Below are 20,014 nucleotides of genomic sequence, written 5' to 3'. Positions count from 1 at the left end.
CTCCAACATGGCTTTCGAGCTGCCCATAGAGCATGTTGATAGCAATCTGTTTGTGCCTGTGACACTTATAGAAGCATAAGCATCCCACTCTCCCACTGACCCTTCTGGGGGTGTGTGCCCAAGAATTTATTGACTGAAATACATAGTTTGTCATTATAAATGACTTTGCTTTCTCCTTTTCATTCAAATTAGAACATCTTTCTGATTTTTATTCATATTTTCTAGAAATTTCATTTTGGAGGGGGCTTTCCAAAATCCTTGTTATAAAAGACAGTAGGTCTGATAAGGAGGAGAACAGGTTTAGAAGGAAGGATGTGTAGGCGGGTGGCATGAGGGATGACTTGGCCCCTTCTGGGTTTAGATCTTCCTGTGCATGTGGAGAGGACTTTCAGGTGTCCGTCTTCTGGTTCTCTCTGCATTTAGTGGATATGTTTAATTTTGCAGTGAGGTCTTAGAAATTCTGTTGTGGCCATGCAGAGACACCCCAGTTCCCACATACTTCATCTATCAGGCTCCTGTATCTATTTCTCAATAACTTTGCTGCATTTGGGATGGGGAGGATATAATGGGCTGATATCCTAAAATCATCACTACTCTGGGTTGACAAAATGTGACTGACTGGCTCCTCACGCCATTTTTTTTTTCTGTGTTTTTTTTTTTTTTTTTGTACTGGGGATTGAACCCAGGGGTGCTCAACCACAGAGTCACATCCCCAGTCCTTTAAAAAAAAAAATATATATATATATATAATATATATTTAAACATAAAAATATATATAAATAAATATATTTATTTATAATTTATTTAAATATATTTAATTATATTTATTTAATTATATTTATTTATATTATATATTTATTTATATATTATATATTATATATTTATATATTTATATATTATATGTTATATTTATTTATATATTATATATTTATATTTATATTATATATTTATTTAATTTTATTTATTTATTTATATTATATATTTAATTATATTTATTTAATATATTTAATATTTAAAAATATTTATTTAAATATTTAAATATATTTATTTAAATATTTATATATATATACATATATATATATATATATTTTTTTTTTGTAAGAGACAGGGTCTTGCTAAGTTGCTTAGGGCCTCACTTAGTTGCTGAGGCTGGCTTTGAACTCAGGATCCTCCTGCCTCAGCCTCCTGAGCCGCTGGGATTACAAGTGTGCACCACTGTGTCTGTGCCCCTTCTTTCTCTTAGCCAGCTTTTCCTCCCCTAGTAATCCTGCCTCTACCTGGAAGTACAGGACCAGAAGCTGGGTCCTGCAGCAAAAGAAACAGTTCTCAGAGGAATGAGAGTTTTGACATCCGTAATTCTTCACCCCCCAAGTCTGTCACAGAAAGTCTGGGTCTCCCTCTGGCACACTGGGCCCACTACCTGGAGGCTAGATCCACCTGTGTGGCTCTTTTAGACTTCCTGAGCCAGATCTGTCATGTGCAGTCCCTCCCTACCCCTGACCCCCACCAACCTCTGCAACCTCCTTTCCATTTTCTTCCTTACTGGGCTGGGAGCTCCCATGGGCAGGGGCCATATTGTACTCCCCAAAATCCAACTCATGTATAGGTTTACAAAACTAAATAACAAAACCCGTCAGTTAATTCCCTTCTCTTGAGCTCAGCTACCCAGAGCCTGGCTGCTCCTGGGCATCCCTGGGGTGGGGGTCAGGCTTACTCCGCCACCACCTCACTGTACATTTGAGAGCCTGGTTCTGCTGTCCCATGTCTCCATCATGGGCCTCTCAAGAGAAGTCTACCATTCTGGTTCCTCAGAGACCATTCCTTGGACTGAATCTTGTTTTTGGTTTTGGTTTGGACCTGGGGATTGAACCCAGGGGTGCTTAACCACCAAGTCACATCCCTAACCTTTTATTTTTTATTTAGAGAGAGAATTTTACTAAGTTGCTTAGAATCTCACTAAGTTGCTGAGGTTGGCTTTGAACTTATGTCCTCCTGTCTCAGCCTCTGAGTTGCTGGTATTACAGGTGTGAGCCACCATACCTGGTGGTCTGAATCTTGTTGATTTTAGAGAAGGCACTCCATTGAGCCCATTATACATCATGAATCAGTGAGCACCAAGAGCAACCTGAGAATCATGCTTGTTACTCTGTTGTATTCGAGAAAACTAGAAAGAAAAATCCCAGTTTGATTTGAGACTAAATGCTACATAGGGGCACATCAGGGCAGCTGCTCTGGGGGAGCTGGCCTGAGGGTCCAGAGAAGAGCCCAGGAGAGCTACATACAGTGCAGGTAAGTTTAGAATGCTGCCAAACCTGGGACTGAGAAAATCAGACCAATGATTCTCAGTTCTGGAAGCAAGAAACAGAGACAAGGACAACTGCCAACTTGCTTCGAACTAGTCAGGGCTCACAGAACTTTCTGGAGGTCTTAGAGCAAGACAATATGCAACAACATAATAAAATCGTACCCTCATCCGTCTGGTGGAATCATGGCCCAGGATGATGAGGGATCCAGAAATCACCAGAACAAAGCAAAAGTGAGCTATCCAGCTGTGTACCTGTCCTTGGGATCACCAAGTCCCTTTAAACCAGTTCTACCTCAATATGGTCTTCTGAAGTTAGCTATTGGTCCAAAGAGCAGGAAATGGAGTGGAGAAACTCCTTGATGAACTTAGCCATTACCCTGAATTCCTGAACTCAGGGACAGGGTGCCCCACCTCCTTCCCTCTCAGAAGAGGCCTTCTCCTCTTCTAGGCTAACCCCTCTCCTGGGTTCTGCCACCACTAGGTCCTCTCTCTCCTACTGCATCTCCTCTCCGCCCCTCCCAAGTCTCCCTTAGCACTCAAAGCCTTCTCTCACTCTGTCTCCTTTGAGGCCAACACCTGCCTCTCTTCACTATCCCCTTCCTTGAAAGGGAATTCTGCAATTCTTGTCTCCATCATTTCCTCAACTCCACTCACCCCCCAACTGCAGCTGCCTGGCATCTGCTCTCTCTGTGAACACTACAGACTCTATACTGTTTGCCTCATTGCCCATTCTGCTAGCCTGCATTTAGACCTTGAACTCAGCAACATCTCTACAGGCTCTGGCTGTTGGCTCTCACCACCTTCTCCTTCATGGGCACCGCCTTCCTCCTGTCCTTTTCGGCATTCCTTCTTAGTGTCATCCACTGGCACTCATTCCTCAGCCTGTCCCTTAAGTATTCCCTGTCCTTCTAGTCTGCCCTTGGTCCTTCTCCTGCTCTGTTCACCTGGGTGACCTTCCTCCTCCTTCCCATCATTTCACATAGTGTGATTCAGTGGGACCCCTGAGCCCCTGATTCAGTCCTGATCTGTCTCCTGGACTCCAGATTCACATTTCTTACCAAATACGGGGCACCTACAGCTCATTATCTATTCCTCTTTCTCTTCTCATCATTGGACAAGTTTGCTCCATCTCCTGTCTTCTTTTATTTTATGTCTTTATTATATTTATTTTTATGTGGTGCTGAGGATCGGACCCAGGGCCTCACATGTGCTAAGCAAGTGCTCTACCACTGAGCTATGACCCAGTGCCTCTTCTGACCTCTTGATCTCTGACTTCAGTCTCAGTAATGCTCAGAATCCCAAGCAAGAAATTTCAAAATCACTTTGGATGAGTCCCTATCCTTTGCTGTCTACATCCAACTCGCTGCCAAAACTGTCCTGGTCCTCTCTCGCAGCTCTCAAATCTGGTTCTCTCCATGCCTACTGATAGAGTAACAAAAGAAAATACTTAGAGTGATGTTCTAGGTGTGTGTCTTAGGAGGTACACACACACATGTTCACATTTGTTTGACCCTCACAACTACCCTGTGAGTTAGATACCATTATTCTTTCCATTTCACAGGTGAGGAGATTGAGGCAAACAGAGGTGGAAGAAACAGTCCCAGGTCACACAGTCAGGAAATACAAAGCCAGGATTTGAACCTGGCTCTGTTTGTGCACTTAAGTTCTTTGCTAGAATCCCTGTCCTGAGCACTGCCCACTTCTGTCTCCTATGGTTCCATCCAGCCTCTCTTGCATCAGCCTTTCATCCAGCCTCCCTCCCTCCTCGCCCACATCCCCTTCAGCTCTCTTCCAGTAAATCAAACTAGTCATGCTTGAAAATGCCCCGTGGCTCGCTGCTGCCCACAGGGTAAACTCCACACTTCTTTCCTGGGCGTTCAGAGCTCCTGCTCATCTGGCCCAGTTCACAGCTCCAGCCTCATCTCCCAACAGCTTGCTCCCTGCTGATCCTCCCACGGTTCCCTAAAGCTGGGCCCCTTTTCACTAGTGAGGCTTCACCCTCGCTGTGTCCTACATGGGAACATTCTTGTTGCCCCTTTCTGTCATCAAAGCCCTACTTTTCCTTTGCCACTAGCTTCCACAATGTCCTTAGGTAGCACCCCAGAGCTCAGCATTCTCACGACTCTTACAGAATTCACTGTGCATATATCACAATTTATCTTACAAATAATACTATCTATTTCGCACTTACAAATGGCTAAATATTCAAGGAATAAATGGATGACCCCAGATGTGGCCTGCTGGGTCCTTCTTTCTTCATTCCAACATTTGAAATGATTCTTTACACTGGATCACACATGATCATAAATGTTGGCAAGGTGGCCTCAAAACTATTTCTCTTCATTTGTCTCTCTCTCTCTCTCTCTCTCTCTCTCTCTCTCTCTCTCTCTTTTTCTTTTCTTTTTTTTTTGTGTGTGTGTGGTAGTGGAGACTGAACCACTACTACGACTGAGCTGTATTCCCTAGGCCTTTTTATATTTTAATTTGAGACAGAGTCCAAAGGTTGTCCAGGCTGGCCTCAACCTCGTGATCCTCCTGTATCAGCCTCCTGAGTCCCTGAGATTATAGGCATGCGCCACAGCACCCAGCTTTCTCCCCTCACTTTCTATACATCAGAGTGATCCTCTTCCACATTTCTCTTTCAAGAAAAAAAAAATAAAATAAAGGGGAGTGGAAGTCAAAATCCAACTGCTCAGTCAGAAATGGCAGGAAAGCAAAGATGGCACCGTTGCACACAAACTGTAAGGACCTTAGGGATCATCTCATCTAAATATCTTCATTTTATTCACGAGAAAATTGAGAGCCAGAAAGAAGAGGTCTACATAAGGGCAGTGACGAGCAAGGGGCAGATAGCACTGGAAATCAGGTGTTCTGAGTCTCCCTCCAGGAGACTTTCCCTGTTGATCCAGAAGCAGGGCTACTACCACTTAGCCCCCGGGGCAGGTAAGATAGAGAAAGTCTCCTGGAGGGAGACTCAGAACGCCTGACATCCAGTGCTGTCTGCCCCTTGCTCGTCACTGCCCTTATGTAGACCTCTTCTTTCTGGCTCTCAGCTCTGCCCTGCTTCTGGATCCTTTTGCCTCCCCACAATTATCCCCACAACAAGCTCAGGCTCTTCCTGGGACCAGGACGTTAACAGACTCAGAACGGAAGTGGTGCATGAAAGTTGGATAAACCAACGCTGCAGTTGACCGCCTCTGCCTGCAGCTCCCAACTGCACTAACTCCCGATAGGAGCTTCAGCAAGGGCAGTAGCTCTTCTTTCTCGCCCCTGTGTCTGCCAACCCCTCATCTGCGAGAGGCTGTTCCTCCACCACCGTACTTCCCTCCCCTCCCTACTCCCTCTTCTTCCCGCTTCTTCCTACTTAGTCATAGTGAGGTCACACTCAGTGTCTGGCTCCCAGGCCTCTCCCCAAGAATGGTGTGTATGTAAAGGGAGAGGGAAGCTGAGAGACTGCAGAGGAGGATGCAGCAAGGCATCATGGGAAAATGGGCTCTGCATTCAGAAATGTGGGTTCAAATCCTGGTCCAGCCAGTTGACCAACTGTGTGACCTTCATCAAGTTACTTCATCTTATAATCTGCTGAAAATCATGGGGCTGCCTGGGAGGCAGTTTCCTCACCTGTAAAACAGGGATAGTAACACGTTACCTCCCTGGTTCACAGTGAGAAATAAATGAGATTACAGTGCTCAAAGCACCTTGCCCAGAGCCTGGTGGTCAGCAAGCATAGGTTGACTTCCCTTGTCATGAGGCATGAGTGCATAACCACCAAGCAGAGGCTCGGTGCCCACCTGTAAGCCTGCAGGTGAGCATGTGGGTGTTGGTATCTGATGACCTCCAAGTGAGAGAGTCAGAGGGAGGAGGCAGAGCCTGAGAGAGGCTGCAGATGTGATTGGGAGCAGAGAAGAGCTTGCGCGATGCGAGCAAGTGTGACTAGGCTGAGCCTCTCTCCCCCAGACTCTTTGAAAGGAAAGATCTGCTGGGTCTGTTCTTGTCAGTAATGAGAACTCCAAGCCCCTCCCAGGTGGGGGGACCACCCCACCAGGCTGCTCCAAGGGAAACAAACTCAAGTAGTCTGCTCCAGAGCCAGTGGAGGGTGTGGGACACCCTACAAGACGTCCAAGAGCCAGGGGCCTCCCTGCAGCCTGCCCAGGGCCAGAGGGGCTGCTCCTAGCCTTGTCCCCAGCACAAGGTTTTCTCAAGCCCCAGAAGGATCACACAAGTAGCCAGAGCCACTGCCTGTGCAACTCGTCACCTCTGGACAGGCAGGTGTGGCCACATGTTGGTATGAGATAGATAGTCTCTTCCTTTTCCTTGTCGCCAAGGCCTAGGGAAATGAGAGGTGGACCCTGGGCTGGGGGTCCTGACTCCTCAGGATACAGTGTGTAGGGAGGGCGTAGCCCATGTCCCAACCCACTTGGCATTCTCCTTTAGGATCATAGATTACCTGGAAATCTCCTACATCCTTCCACCCCCGAGGCAAACCTGGCCAAAATATCTCTTAGATAAGAATCTGTCTCCCATTTAAAGACTTGAAGTGAGAAGCTGATTCTACAGTTTTCCTCCCTTGGTAGTTGTTCCAGGGTTTAATAAATTGCATTGGCTGGAAGTCCTTCCTTACAGCTAACCTAGATCTCTCATTAGTGAAGCCTAACTCTGTTATAGTCTCAAGGGGAGGGAGAATAGTTGGTCTTCGTTTGTTGGCAAATTTCCTAGCCTTTCTGATGAACAAAACGGCAAACATTGCTTGCCTAGGTTTGGGCTTAGAACTCAAGATTATTCCCTTCTCTGACTGTGAAGGATATACCCAGAGTCAATGGCCTTTTAGGAAACATTATTAGTGACTTCAGGTCACTCTACAGATAAAGGAGGAAGAGAATATATCTAATTAATACCCGTGTTTGATCTGCACCTCCATCTTAGACTTCTGTCCAAACCTGGACTCAGAATATTGGCATGAAGGGAAGGAGCCCAAGTGATTGTCCAACACACCCCCAGGATTGGGAGGGTTTTGGGAGGGTTTCCCCTTCCCTCTTGCTCTCCTCTCCACCACATTCTTCTATGCCTGACAAATCCCTGCTCATCCTTCAGACCTACCTTCAGATACACCACCTCCTCCATGAAGCCCACCCTGAGCTCCCAGGAAGAGCTAACTGTTCCCATTTGTTTGATTTTTTACCCGTGGAGTAACACAAATGATGGTATTATAAACAACCGCTAAAAGTCTCTCATGAGCAATATTACTAAGCCATACAGAGGAATGAAATCCTGTTGTTTGTAGGAAAATGGAAGTGGATGACATCATGTTAAGCTAAATAAGCCAAACACAGAAATACAAGTAGTGCATGTTCTCTCTCATATGTGGAAACTTAAAAAATATTCATCTGAAAGCAGAAGAGGGGCTACAAGGGAAGGGGAAGGAAGGCAGGGAGAGAGGGGAGAGTAGCAGAGGCTCTGAGGGGGTGGGTGGACGGATACAGGGAATACAGGACATATGCATGCATGAGAACGTCACAGTGAATCCCATCGGTTTGTGCCATAAAGATGTTAATAATCATACCTTTAAAAATTACTAAATAAAACTTAATGAATCTTTAAGAAATAGAGCCTCTCAGTCTCCTTCCCCCAGATATTTGCCCAGCCACTTCCGGTGCTAGACTTGGGCTCCTTCAGCACAGAGCCCACATCTTAATTTTTCTCTGTATTCCCACACCTGCATAACGTAGGTGCCCCTCCTCCAACTGATGGAGTAAGTTGACTTTTCAGCCGAGAAAACTCAGACTGAAAAATATTAAGCCAAGGTTATACAGCTAGTTAGTGGCAGTAACGGGACACACGCCCAAGGTTTCTGACTGTACCTGATCCTCACCCCTCTTCCTCACTCTAAGACCCCCCTTATTGCTCTCTGCTTGGCAGCAGCTTTGATTCTCTCCTCCCAACAAACTATCCCATTCCCACCCTCTGCTCGGACACCACACCCCATCCTACGTCCATGCCACCTTGGCTCCTCAGCAGCCTGAAACCTTAAGGGCAAAATCCTCTCCTTTGGTTTCACCCTTCTCCTTATCCATCCATGTCCATCCACCCTGTGACCTTTCCAACACCACCTCCCCCTGCCCTGAGCCCTCTCCAACTAGGTCTAGGCTCACCCAGCTTGGTTGCCTTCCAAAGCACCATGCTTGTGTCTGCTTTGTCCCCAGCCTGGTTACGTGCTCCCTTCTGGGCTCTTTCTGTTTCCCTATCGCAGTCCCTATCAACTTGCTTCCAATCAGGAGTGCCCTGAGGAAAGCCAGGCACTTTGTCCTCTGCAGCTCCATACATTCCTCTCCATGTAGTCAGCCATGCACAGACTCACCAGGAGACAATCAGGCCAAGCCTGACTCAAAGAGCCGTTGTCCTAGATTTCTGGACTACATGTGGCATGCAGTTCATCCTAAATGGCTGCTCCATTATTCAGAATTCTGGAGGGAATTCTGAAGAGGAGATCCTAACATCTGATTATGGTTGATGCGGGAGGCTAGATTCAGTGTCCTTTAATCCTGAAAGCTAAGTATCTGTGAGGGTTCACCTCTAAACTTTACTTAGTCTTTGTATTACCCACACTTGGAACCTCCCAAATTTACATAGGATAAACATTTTCTTTTGACTTGAGTTCTTACCTGTCTGTTGAAATCTAGGCCATTTCGATCATTTCCTGAAAGAGACAAAAATATTTATGTATGTATATATTAGTTGCTAGCAGGATTGGAAGAGGCGACTGTTAGAGGAAGAACAGGATGTCGAGATGAGCATGTCTTTATTTTGCAAAGGAGTACTGGCTTCCCCAATAGCCAGGATCCTCCTGCTCATCCTGTGTTCTGACACCATCTTGGGAAAGTCTCCTCCAGGGAGGTGGAGCCAGGGAAAGAAACGCCTTGGAGGGTAGGCTGACTCACATGAGGCCACATGCAAGTCAGGGTCTTTGGAGAGTACAGCAAACCACAGCAAGCCTCGTTCAGCTGTGCACAGCCACCCTCCATAGCCCTCCTGTGAAGTGCCCGCCGTGGGGCAGCCATTACCTCCTTCCATGGAGGAGCACCAAGAAGGAGTTGCCCTAAGGCAAAAAGTCCTCTCACCAGGTGCACCCTCCAGGGGCACTGATGCCTGAACCAAGTCGGAGGACAGGTATCCGTGCCATTTCCCCACACTGTCATTTCTTGTTTTGTCATCAAATGTTACACTGATAAAGTGACTATGTGCTTATTAGAGAAACTTTTTGGTACAGAACAAGTTTAAATAGAGAACTTCTTGACCGAGAGGCAGCTATAACTAACAGTATTTATAGTCTTTTGTATGCTTGGTTTTCTTCATGGATATGTACCATTGCATATAGATTTTACCCTGCTTTTTCCAGAGTGCACATCAAAAGGAGCTCTCTTACGCTATAAAGGAACATGAAAGTCAGGCATGATGGTGTACACATGATGCAGCTCAGGAGACTGAGGCAGGAAGATTGCAAGTTCAACTTTGGCAAGACCCTGTTTCAAAATAAAAAATTTTTAAAGGAATATTTTAAAGGAACTGGGTGTGGTGGCACACACCTGTAATCCTAGTGACTCGGGAGGCTGAGGAAGGAGGAATGAGAGTTTGAGGCCGGCTTCAGCAATTTAGCGAGGGCCTAAGCAACTCAAAATAAAAAGGACTGGGGATGTGACTCAGTGGTTAAGTGCCCCTAGGTTCAACCCCCAGTGTGTGTGTGTATAAATATATATATATATATATTTTTTTTTTTTTTTGTAAGGACTGGGGATGTTGCTTAGTGGTAGAATAACCCTGGATTTAACCTCCAGTACCAAAAGGAAAAAAAAAAAGGAACATGAATATTTTGTTATACTCATAAGCCCCATTTTTAATGTCTATATAATGTTCCATTATATGAATGTACCATCACTTGCTTAAACATATACGTATTGGTTGAGGAATTATTTCTTTTAAAGTCATAAAGGATTTTATTCATATCACTTTCCAGGGAAGGAGCTGCCATACAACCTTCTTCCTCTGGGTCGCATGGATTATTGACTCCATAACAGTAAGGAAAACGACTATTTATTAAATATGGTGCACCCAGAGCTAGCACTGTGCTTAGTATATAATAGGCACTCAAAATACATTGAGTAAATGAATGAATAAATGAATGAGTGAACAAATCCAAAGTTCAAATAAAAGCTTTGACATAAAGTTCAAAGTCCTTAGCTCAGTGTAGATCCCCCATTGGTCCTGTTTTCCACCTACCTTTCTGCATTGTCTCCTGCTGCCCACAGCCCTGCCCTGCTCCCTCCTAGATACCCCAAGCTCCTACCCACGGAACACTCCCTTGGGTCCACACCTTACCATATTCCCAACACTGTTCCCTTGTACAGGGTCAGTCCCTCTCCCTTCTGGGATCCAGGAGCCCTCTCTACCGGCCACCTCGTACTCACTGTGTGACTCCCTAATCCTCTGCATGTTTTCCTTTCACACTAGGCTCTGAATTCCTTGGAACAGGACAGAGACAGCTATTTTGTGTCTTTGATGGCCACAGAATGACCAGTTTCTAACACAGATCAGCCGCTCAAGAAGTGCCTGAGAGTTTAATGAATAGGATCCAAGAGAATCCTCCGGAGTTTTAACCTAAGCCCCTTTCCCTATGCTCCGTTGCAGGTGATGACGGGGAAGGGCATCCCAGTCCTGTACGGCATCTCTGAGAACAACTAGGCCTGCAAGACGCAGGCAGAGGAAGAAGGGCCAGGGGGCCCCTGAGAAGGAGGACTATGGTGAGCACAAAGTGACCTCTAACAAGAAGCCTGCTGTTCGGCTGGGGATGTAGCTCAGTTGGTAGAGTGCTTACCTCAAAAGCACACAGTCCTGGGTTCAATCCCCACAACCGCATAAAAAAAAAAAAAAAAAAAAGCCTGATGTTGAGATTAGCTAAGACAATACTGAAACGTGTGAGGGGAGCTATGGTCACGATGGGCCACCCACATACTAAAAGAGATGTGCTTACATGGGTAGAAAGGGAAAATTACTTTTATCTTATTAAAAAAAAAATCCTAATGTGACATTATATAGTTGGCATAACAAAGAGTGATTTTTAAAGATTTGACAAGAAACAAATTCATTAATTCAACAAATATTTGCTGAGAACACAGCAGGTGCCAGATACCCAAATACAATGTTGGAGAATATGGAAGAGGGTCTCATGGAGTTTCTTTTCTTGGTGAGGAGACATAAAAGGAATAAACAAGCAGACATACAATTTCATTTTGGGATGACTACCATATAGAACAGAGCAGGGGGATATTCAGAAGCAGGATGGGGGGCTGGGGTGGAGCTCAGTGGTAGAGAGCTTGCCTAGCATGTGGAGGTCCAAGGTTCAATTCCCAGCATCCCCCTGCCAAAAAAAAAAAGCAGGATGGTTTGGGAAGGCTACTCAAGGGAGGTGACATTTTCACTGAATGAGGGAGGTCTGGGGGAGGAGCATCACAGGGGGACGGTCCTGCAGCAGGAGCAGGCCTGCCTGCTGTGGCCCTATAACAGGTGCATGTGACTGCAGAGAGGTAGCCCCCGGGGGAGGTGACATGGGTCAGGTCATGGTGGATCAGGCTGAGCTCGCAGTCCAAGGAAGGCAGCGAGCGATCGGAGCAGAGGAGTAACGTGGTCTGAGGTTAAGTCCTCAAACCTGCATGGATGGGTGGAAGGGGCAAAGAGCCGGAAGGGAGAGCAGCTGGGAGCAGCCGGGAGGCCCGGGTGAGAGAGGGCTGTGGGCTGGACAGCAGTAGCAGCGAGGCAGTGAGGGGACCTGGGTTCAGGATGCCTTCTGAGAACACGGCTGACAGACTGCTGGTGCGGGGCTGAGGAGTGCAAAGGGAAGAAGGGATCGGAGTGATGGAGTGAGGGGGCACTTCACTGAGATGGGGGAACTCAGGGAGGAGCAGGGTGGTGGGAAAAAACCAGAAGGTACATTTGGGATATATTAAGTTTGAGGTGACAATTAGATATTCCAGTAGAGGTGGGAAAATGTGTTTGGACTTAAGGGAAGAGTTCGGTCAGGAAGTATAACTGGGTAGCTATCAGCTTTTAGTGGTATCTATTTACATATTGTGGTGTTTGGTTTGAACCCAGGGGCACTCTACCAGGGAGTTACATCTCTAGCCTCCATTTTATTACACTTTATTTTATTTATTTATTTACTTACTTATGGTACTCAGGATTGAACCCAGGGTGCTTAACCACTGAGCCATATCCTCACCACTTTTTTATATTTTATTTAGAGACAGGATCTCACTAAGTTGCTCAGGGCCTCACTAAGTTGCTAAGGCTGACTTTGAACTTGTGATCCTCATGCCTCACCCTCTCAAGCCATTTATTACATTTTATTTTGAGGCAGGTTCTCACTGGGTTGCCTAGGCTGACCTCGAACTTGCAATTCTCCTGCTTTAGTCTCCCAAGTCGCTAGGATTACAGGTGTGTGCAACCATGCCTGGTTTCTTGGTGGCATTTAAAGCCACAGAACTTAGCTGAGGCCACAAAAGTACTGAGTCTAGATGAATAAAATGGATCCTAGTTGGAATGAGGAGAAGTCAGCAAATGGGACTGAGAAAGAGTCAACATTCAAGTAGAAGAAAGACCAGGGAAGTATGGCCTTCTGGAAGGTAAGAGATGTTTCCAGAGCGGGTAAGCCTATACTCATGAACAAGACCTAGAAAGAAAAACATGGATCAAGAACCCAGTTTGGCCTGGAGAGGATCATCAGGTTTGTAGACCAAAAAAAATGTATTTGCTTTTGATTTCTGGGAGAGCCATTGGAATGTCGTTTGTGAGATTTACACAAGAAAATGAGAACAAATAAGCAAGCACCTTCACTTTTAAAATTCACCAGCCAACAAAATCAATACTTTCTGTCACTTAGAAGTTTTCCATGGCTCTTCTGAAGGGACCGTTTACCACGAGGACACACCTGCTATGATCAGAGCCTGGTGATGGAGCTTCCCTCCTCATCAAATTCATTTTTACCTGCATCGTGATCTCTACCTTATTTTCCTTATTCTTAGGACTAAGCGAATGGCTGGAAGAGAGGTACTGGGCCAGCTAGGACCTCCCAGGAGACTGGCTCCTAGATGCTCCAAGAGAGCAGAGAGTAGACATAGTTCAATCCTTTGACACTTAATAAGGGCTCAGATGCCCAAAGCTACTCCTTTTCCTATTTGGATCCCCCTATATAGCCGGTAAGTGTGTGCTTGGGAGACATGACTTTCCCCCATGGCTCCCAGCCCACCAGAAGGTACTCAGACCATTTAGGGGGTCTAGATTGAGACACAGGAGGCACTGAGCTCTTAATGTGATGTTGATTGGCTGGAGGGAGCCACCTCAGCCCTCATTTCATTATGCGCTGGCTCCTGCTTCTCTCCTAATAGTCCACTAGACTAGTGTCACCTGGCACCTCTCCCACCCAGCAATACCAATAACCAATTTTAAACTGGAACCCAAAATACAGGTAACCATAGCTATGGCAATTGCATATGGCAATTAAAAATTCAAGTGGGTATATTTTAAGATATCAAAATTGTCATGAGAATTAAGCAACATATCAGTTTTATAAATGATGTTAGTGTGCTTAAGAAGGAAAATATGTTCATGTTTTAAAGATGCATACTTCTAATTTAGGACTGAGGGCTATAATGTTATGTAATAATAATTTATAAGAGAATAATAATTTATAAGAGAATATTCCAGCAACAAGAAGGGCAGAGATGTGATGGTGGTTCAGAATGCATGGGGCCTCACTCTACTAGTCTTTATTTTTTTGTGTGTTTGAAAATGTTCACAATAAAAAATTAAGCTGGGTGTGGTGGTGCATGCCTGTAATCCCAGTGACTGGGAGGTTGAGGAAGGAGGATTACAAGTTCGAGGCCAATCTCAGCAAATTAGTGAGGCCCTGGGCAACTTGGCCAGACCCTGTCTCAAAATAAAAAATAAAAAGGTCTGGGGATGTAGCTCGGTGGTAAAGCACCCCTGGGTTCAATCCCCAGTACCAAAAAAGAAGTTAAAAAGGAAGATAAAGTTATAAATAACATACTGCAGAAAAACAGATGAAGAAGATATAGCAAAATGTTAATTATTAAATCCATATGATAGTAGATGTTGGTTCATTAAACTGTTTTTCTTTTCCTCCTTTCCATATGACTAAAATTTTTCAAAATAAAAGTTAAAACGAATTTCAATGAGGGAACATTTGAAAGCATCTGGCACAGCGCCTGGTACATAGTAAGAAATAAATGTCGTTGAACTTTTCCTTCCTCCCCAAATAATCACAGGGAACAGAGCTAAGCCTGTGGCTCCAAAGAGCCGAACAAGTACCAATGGTGGCAGCTAGAGGGAAGCAACTCAGTGTGAGGATGCATTTTGTAAAAAGAGGACTTGTCCAACAGTGAAGCCTGCAATTTCTCAAGGACAGAGTTCCCCATCCCTAGGAATATTCAAACACAGGCTGCTTATTTCAGGGCTGGCACAGAAGTGGTGTTTGAACTGATTTGGGACAATTTTTTTTATTTGTTCTTTTTAGTTATACATGACAGTACAGTGTGTTTTGACACATTACACATACATGGAGTATAACCTCCTATTCGTGTGCTTGTACGTGATGCGGAGTTACACTGGTCATGTATTCATATATGAACATAGGAAAGTTATGTCTCATTCATTCTACTGTCTTTTTGATGGGACAATCTGATAGCATTAAAGGGAGGGCTCTCTAGTGATGTATAAAATTCTCTCTATCGCTAACATCTTAGGATTCAATGCAGTTACCTGAAATGCACCAGGGCTTATTCTTCTCCTGCCAGAAGCTGGTCACCTTATGTAGTGTCTACAGAGAGGCACAGGCAGGACCAAAGAACTCTTCACCAGCCCTCTCCCTTCTGTTTGTTCTACACACAAATCAAAGATTAAGTGCATGAGAGGAGGGGGTGGGGCAGAAAGCGCTCACAAAGGAAGCTTCAAAATCCCCTATTTGGTGGGGACATGGGTTGAAGTCTCTGCCAAGCTGGAAGAGCCACCTTGTGGGGTCTCTCTGTGACTCTTTTGGCTTTTATGAACCTCTGCGAATCTTCAGGTTAAAAAACTTTCATGGCAAGAAAACAGGCAAATACCTGGGACCCTGGATTACAGGCTGGGAGAGAGGCTCAGGCAGAGTCCCAGCACATGGGAAGACAAAATTTTATTATTTACCCCATTTCATAGATGAGGAAACCATGTCTCAACACGCTTAAAGTGACAGAACTTTTCAAGCATGGGTGTGAGTTGGGAATGACCCTCAGGTATCCAACTCCAGCGTGCTCTGACTTCCCACTCCAGCATGACTTCATGGTTCCCGGCTCTCAAACTGGAAGAATGTCTTCTGAGGACTCATCCAAACCTGACTTAGCCCCCGAGACTCAGCCACTTCCTGGTCCCTCACAGTACCCTGGACTGTTCATCTCTACCTACCAGCTCCCAAAAAAGGAAGAGGCCACATCTCTACAGTTGGAAGGATTAAATATGAAGAGAAGCCCGGCGTGCAGAGTTTGGGCTAGCATGATCAAAAGAGGATAAAAGGTACGATGAATTCTTGGGGAGCCCCAGGATTCAGAGTAGAATCCCCTTAAGCCGAGATGGTCTTAACACCCAGTGGAATGAGAAGTCCAAGGCTCAGTGTCAAGAGTAGCTGTCTCCTCCACCTCTCTTCCCCTTCCACTGGATCAGCAGTGGACCTGTGCTGCCTGGCCAGGTCCCCCAACATCAGGAGCTAGACATGGGCCCCCAGGGAGGCCACCCGCTTTCCCACCTCAGTGCTGAGCCAACAGCCTGGCCTGGCAGTGGCTGATTTGCATAGCTTTGGCAGCACTGGGATGTGAGTTTGCCTGGGGAGTAATTCTCTGGGCGAGGGAGGTGGAAGAACCAAGAACTGTTCAAGCAGGATTTTTCACTTCTGCCTGGTAAACAATGCGGAGAGCATTCAGCAGTGAGGTTTGGCCTCTCCCATTTCTGGACTGTTTTCCCCTCAGCAGCTCTGCTCCCTGGTATAACACAATAAGGTTTCCAGTGACACTTTATGACCACTTGGAAACTTGCTGGCACTTCCTGGGATAGAGATTATTATAGTACCAAGACCTTGGAAACACTCCTGAGCAGTCAACCACCAGGTCAGGCGAGACTTCCAGTGTGGTCATTTAATCCAGTTAAAACCAGATTTTTTTTCCAGGGCACCTCCCCACACATTATGTCTACATTTGTTGGTACTTCAGATGCCTCCAGGGAACTGGGAAGTATGGTCTAATGATCAGAGTTCTGTCCAGAGAACACACAGGAAATTGGGCTCTCGGATCATTTCAAAGGCTATTTTTTGCCATACTTAGAGCAAGTGGTTTAACTTCCATGGGCTTCCATTTCCCTTAAGTGTTAAAAAGTTTCTGTCCCCATTCCTGCCACTTCTTTCTTAGGAGTAAGAAAATATCCAGGAGGAACCTGAAGTCAGTCCTGGAAGTTGATCCTGAAAGATAGGGCACAGGAGGACTCAAGATGGACTGTGGGAGCTGGGCATGGTGGCCATAATCCCAGCTATTTGGGAGGCTGAGGCAGGAGGATGGCAAATTTGAGGCCAGCCTGGGCAATTTAGCAAGACCCTATTTCAAAATAAAAAAATAAAAAGGTCTGGGGATGTAGCTCAGAGGTAAAACAGCTTTGGGTTCAACCCCCAGGGCTACAGAAAAAGAAAAAAATTAAATACGGACTATAGGAAGAGCACTGGTATAGAAGATACAAAATCTGTGTCTGTGGGCACACAAGCTGTGCCCAGGACAGACATCACTAATGGAACTTGGCATCCCTTTCCTTTTCCTAAACTCAGCCTCGACTTTACTGAAGACCCCACTTACTACCCTAAGACTGGATGATCTCTCCACTTCCTTCCAGACTATGAGTCTGTAGATTTGGGGGTTTTCATGATTTAAAGCTTCTACTTCTTTAGCCCAAGGGACAGAACAGCGGCGTTCACACAATTATTCTCAGGACTTCCTTGTGACAGGGTCTGCTGAGTGTCCCCATGATTGTCCTCTTCATGCACATCCCTGAGATGGAACCCAAAGTGGGTTCTCCATTCCCTTTCCTCTGATTGCCTGGGGCCATGCCCCAGAGAAGAGAAGTTGGGTATGCTCCAGATTCCCACAGTAATTTTTCACGTTACTCTATGATAAAGGAAAGACTCCTCACCAAGATCTTGTAATTTGTTAGAAAATAGAATCTATATTTCTTCTGCATCTGAGCTATAGATGGGGCTCTCTGGGGCTCTTGTGCTCTGCCCCTGAATCTCCTGTTGTCTACATATTGATGCTGCAGTCATAACACAGAGGCCCCAAAAGGACAGCATGATTAGGGGCTAAGTGGGAGGAGCATGCTGGGTAGATGGCACCAGGTCTCAGAAAGAATCCAGGCAACCAGGTGTGGTGGTGCTTGCCTGTAATCCCAGTGACTAGGTTAGGCTGATGCAGGGGGATCGCAAGTTCCAGGCTAACCTCAACAACTTAGAGGGACCCTGTCTCTAAAAATGGACTGGGGATATGGCTTGGTGGTTGAGTGCCCCTGGATTCAATCCCTAGTACCCATACCCCTGCAATTACAAAAACAAAAACAAAAACAAACAAAAAACAAACAAACAAAAAAAACCACAAGGCTGGGATGTAGCTTAGTGGTAGAGCTAAGGTTTGGGCTTGTGGATTTTTGCACACACAAAAAAAATAAGTAATGAAGACAAACTTGAGCTAGGATCAACACAAATAGCCCACAGGGATAGATTTGAAAGATGCATCTCCCAGGGATGGCTTCGGTGTTGTGACCACCTAGCTTTGGTAGAGTCTGTCACCAAAGCAAGTTTCTGACTTGAGTTCTGGACATGGATGGACACAACAGTGTGCAGAACAGGAGTGAACTCACAGGTCCCCTGCTCAGGAGACAGTCCATATGCCTAACTGAGGCACCCTGAATTGGCTGTTGGGGCACTGCATCCACTGTGTGAACGCTTTGTCCTCCAGAGACAAATAATAATAAACAGCATTACTAAGGTGGCAGGCACTGTGCCAGGTACTTTACAAATTCCGGCTCATTTGATCCTCACAGCTGTGAGGTAGGTACTATTAATACCCCCATTTTATAGGTTAAAAAAAACTGTGCAGTAAGCCTTTAAATAATGACCCCGAGGTCAGAGTAGGCTGAGGGAGCAGGGGAGCCCTTCCTAACACATTAGAGAAGCCTAAGACTGCAGCAATTCACATCCCTCAGTGTCGAGCAAATGCTACCTGCTGTGTGGAGAGGATGCCTGGACGAGTCTGAGAGACCCTCACCCTCAGACTCTTCATCTGACGCCCAGACTCAGGCCTGAAGAGAGGAAATAACCTGCGGAAGGTTGCAGGTGGGTGGTAAAGATGAGTCTAGATGTCTTCCACCTCCTCAGTCAAACAAGAAAGTACTGAGATCATTTCTCCAAAGACATAGATTAAAAACCTGAGATGACTAGTCTGTGGTCCCCAGAGGAAGGCTGGCCTGTCTCCAGAACTAGAAGTCATTCAGTGGTCCTCACCCTTGAGCTCAAATATCCTCAGGACACTGAGAGGCTAAACTGCGCCAGGTGCTAGAGGGGAGACCCCACGATCCTCCTGCAAGGCAGAAGTCACAGAACCCATCTTGGAGTGGATTCCTCCGACCACCAGCAGGTCTTCAAGGGCATGTGGCACGGGCTGGCAGGGGAGCCAGCCAAGTGCACACCTCCCTTTGATAACTTTCAGCCCTGGAGCCGACGTTTGTCAGCTGGCTTAACCCCTTTTGTCCACACTTTCCTCCTCAAGAAAACCTTAATCATCTTCATTTGAATTTCAAATGACCTCTCCCCTCTCCCCCTCCCCACCCCAACAGGCTTTGAGGCAGGGATATGGAAATTCACCCTGCAGTATGGAAATCATCGCCCTATGCAAATGGGGCATAGAGACCCCATCGTCATAGCAACCACCCGGTTTCCTCTCCTTTCTGCACCTCTCTGGGCTCCCTGGCTTAGATGTTTTGTTCCTCTTTCCAGTTTGAGCAGGGCTTGGGGGATGGACAAGTTCCCTACTAGGGGCTTTGCTGGAACTGACAGCAGGCAGGTGGGATGACCTTAACTGAGGTGCTTCTTGGGGCCAGACCTGCACAGCTACCTGTTTGGGCCACCTCTCTAGCAAAACTGGACCAGGTGCTCCCAGACAAGACCAACTGCAGGTTTGGGGGGACTGGGCTAACCAAAAGACAGACTGCTGGTATGTGTGCAGGTTCTGTAGTTTGGGGAACACAGCAAAGTCCCCAAGAGATGATGGCAGGAGACCCGGACTTTGGTGGTGCCCATAGCAGGAGATAAAAGGAACCTGTATGTAAATGCCATGCAAATGAACACCTATTATTGTTTGAGTCAACAACAGCATGGGTGCCTTTTGGGAGATGTCTGCAGCTCTGTTTCCCAAGCTCCTGGCTTGGCACAAAGGCCTGCCCTCCCTGAGTCTCCTAGGAACCTGCTGTCACGCTAGGAGCGCTCACCAGTGAGCTCGCCAGTCCATGGAAAACCCAGGCAGGCACTTTGAACTGCTAGTGGCTGAAGCCCCTAGACATGAAATCCAGTCACTGTTGAGGGCTCTG

General features: G+C 46.1%; 1 protein-coding gene across 3 annotated transcripts in view; it reads right to left on the bottom strand.

The window, feature by feature from the left end:
- Positions 1-20,014, bottom strand: part of Pou2f3 (POU class 2 homeobox 3) — a 78,860-nt gene that overhangs the window by 43,786 nt on the left and 15,060 nt on the right. For 2 of the 3 annotated variants that reach the window (XM_047519379.1, XM_047519377.1), the window contains exon 3: positions 8,965-8,999. The exons of the other annotated variant lie outside the window; for it this stretch is intronic. In XM_047519379.1, the coding sequence (XP_047375335.1) occupies positions 8,965-8,999 (35 nt within the window). The remainder of the gene's footprint in view (positions 1-8,964; positions 9,000-20,014) is intronic. 3 annotated transcript variants of the gene reach the window in all.

This window comes from Sciurus carolinensis, chromosome 11 (assembly GCF_902686445.1).
Source record: "Sciurus carolinensis chromosome 11, mSciCar1.2, whole genome shotgun sequence".
In the NCBI taxonomy this organism is placed as follows: Eukaryota; Metazoa; Chordata; class Mammalia; order Rodentia; family Sciuridae; genus Sciurus; species Sciurus carolinensis.
Note: the sequence above shows the minus strand (reverse complement) of the source record. Positions and strands in the feature narration are given on the sequence as shown.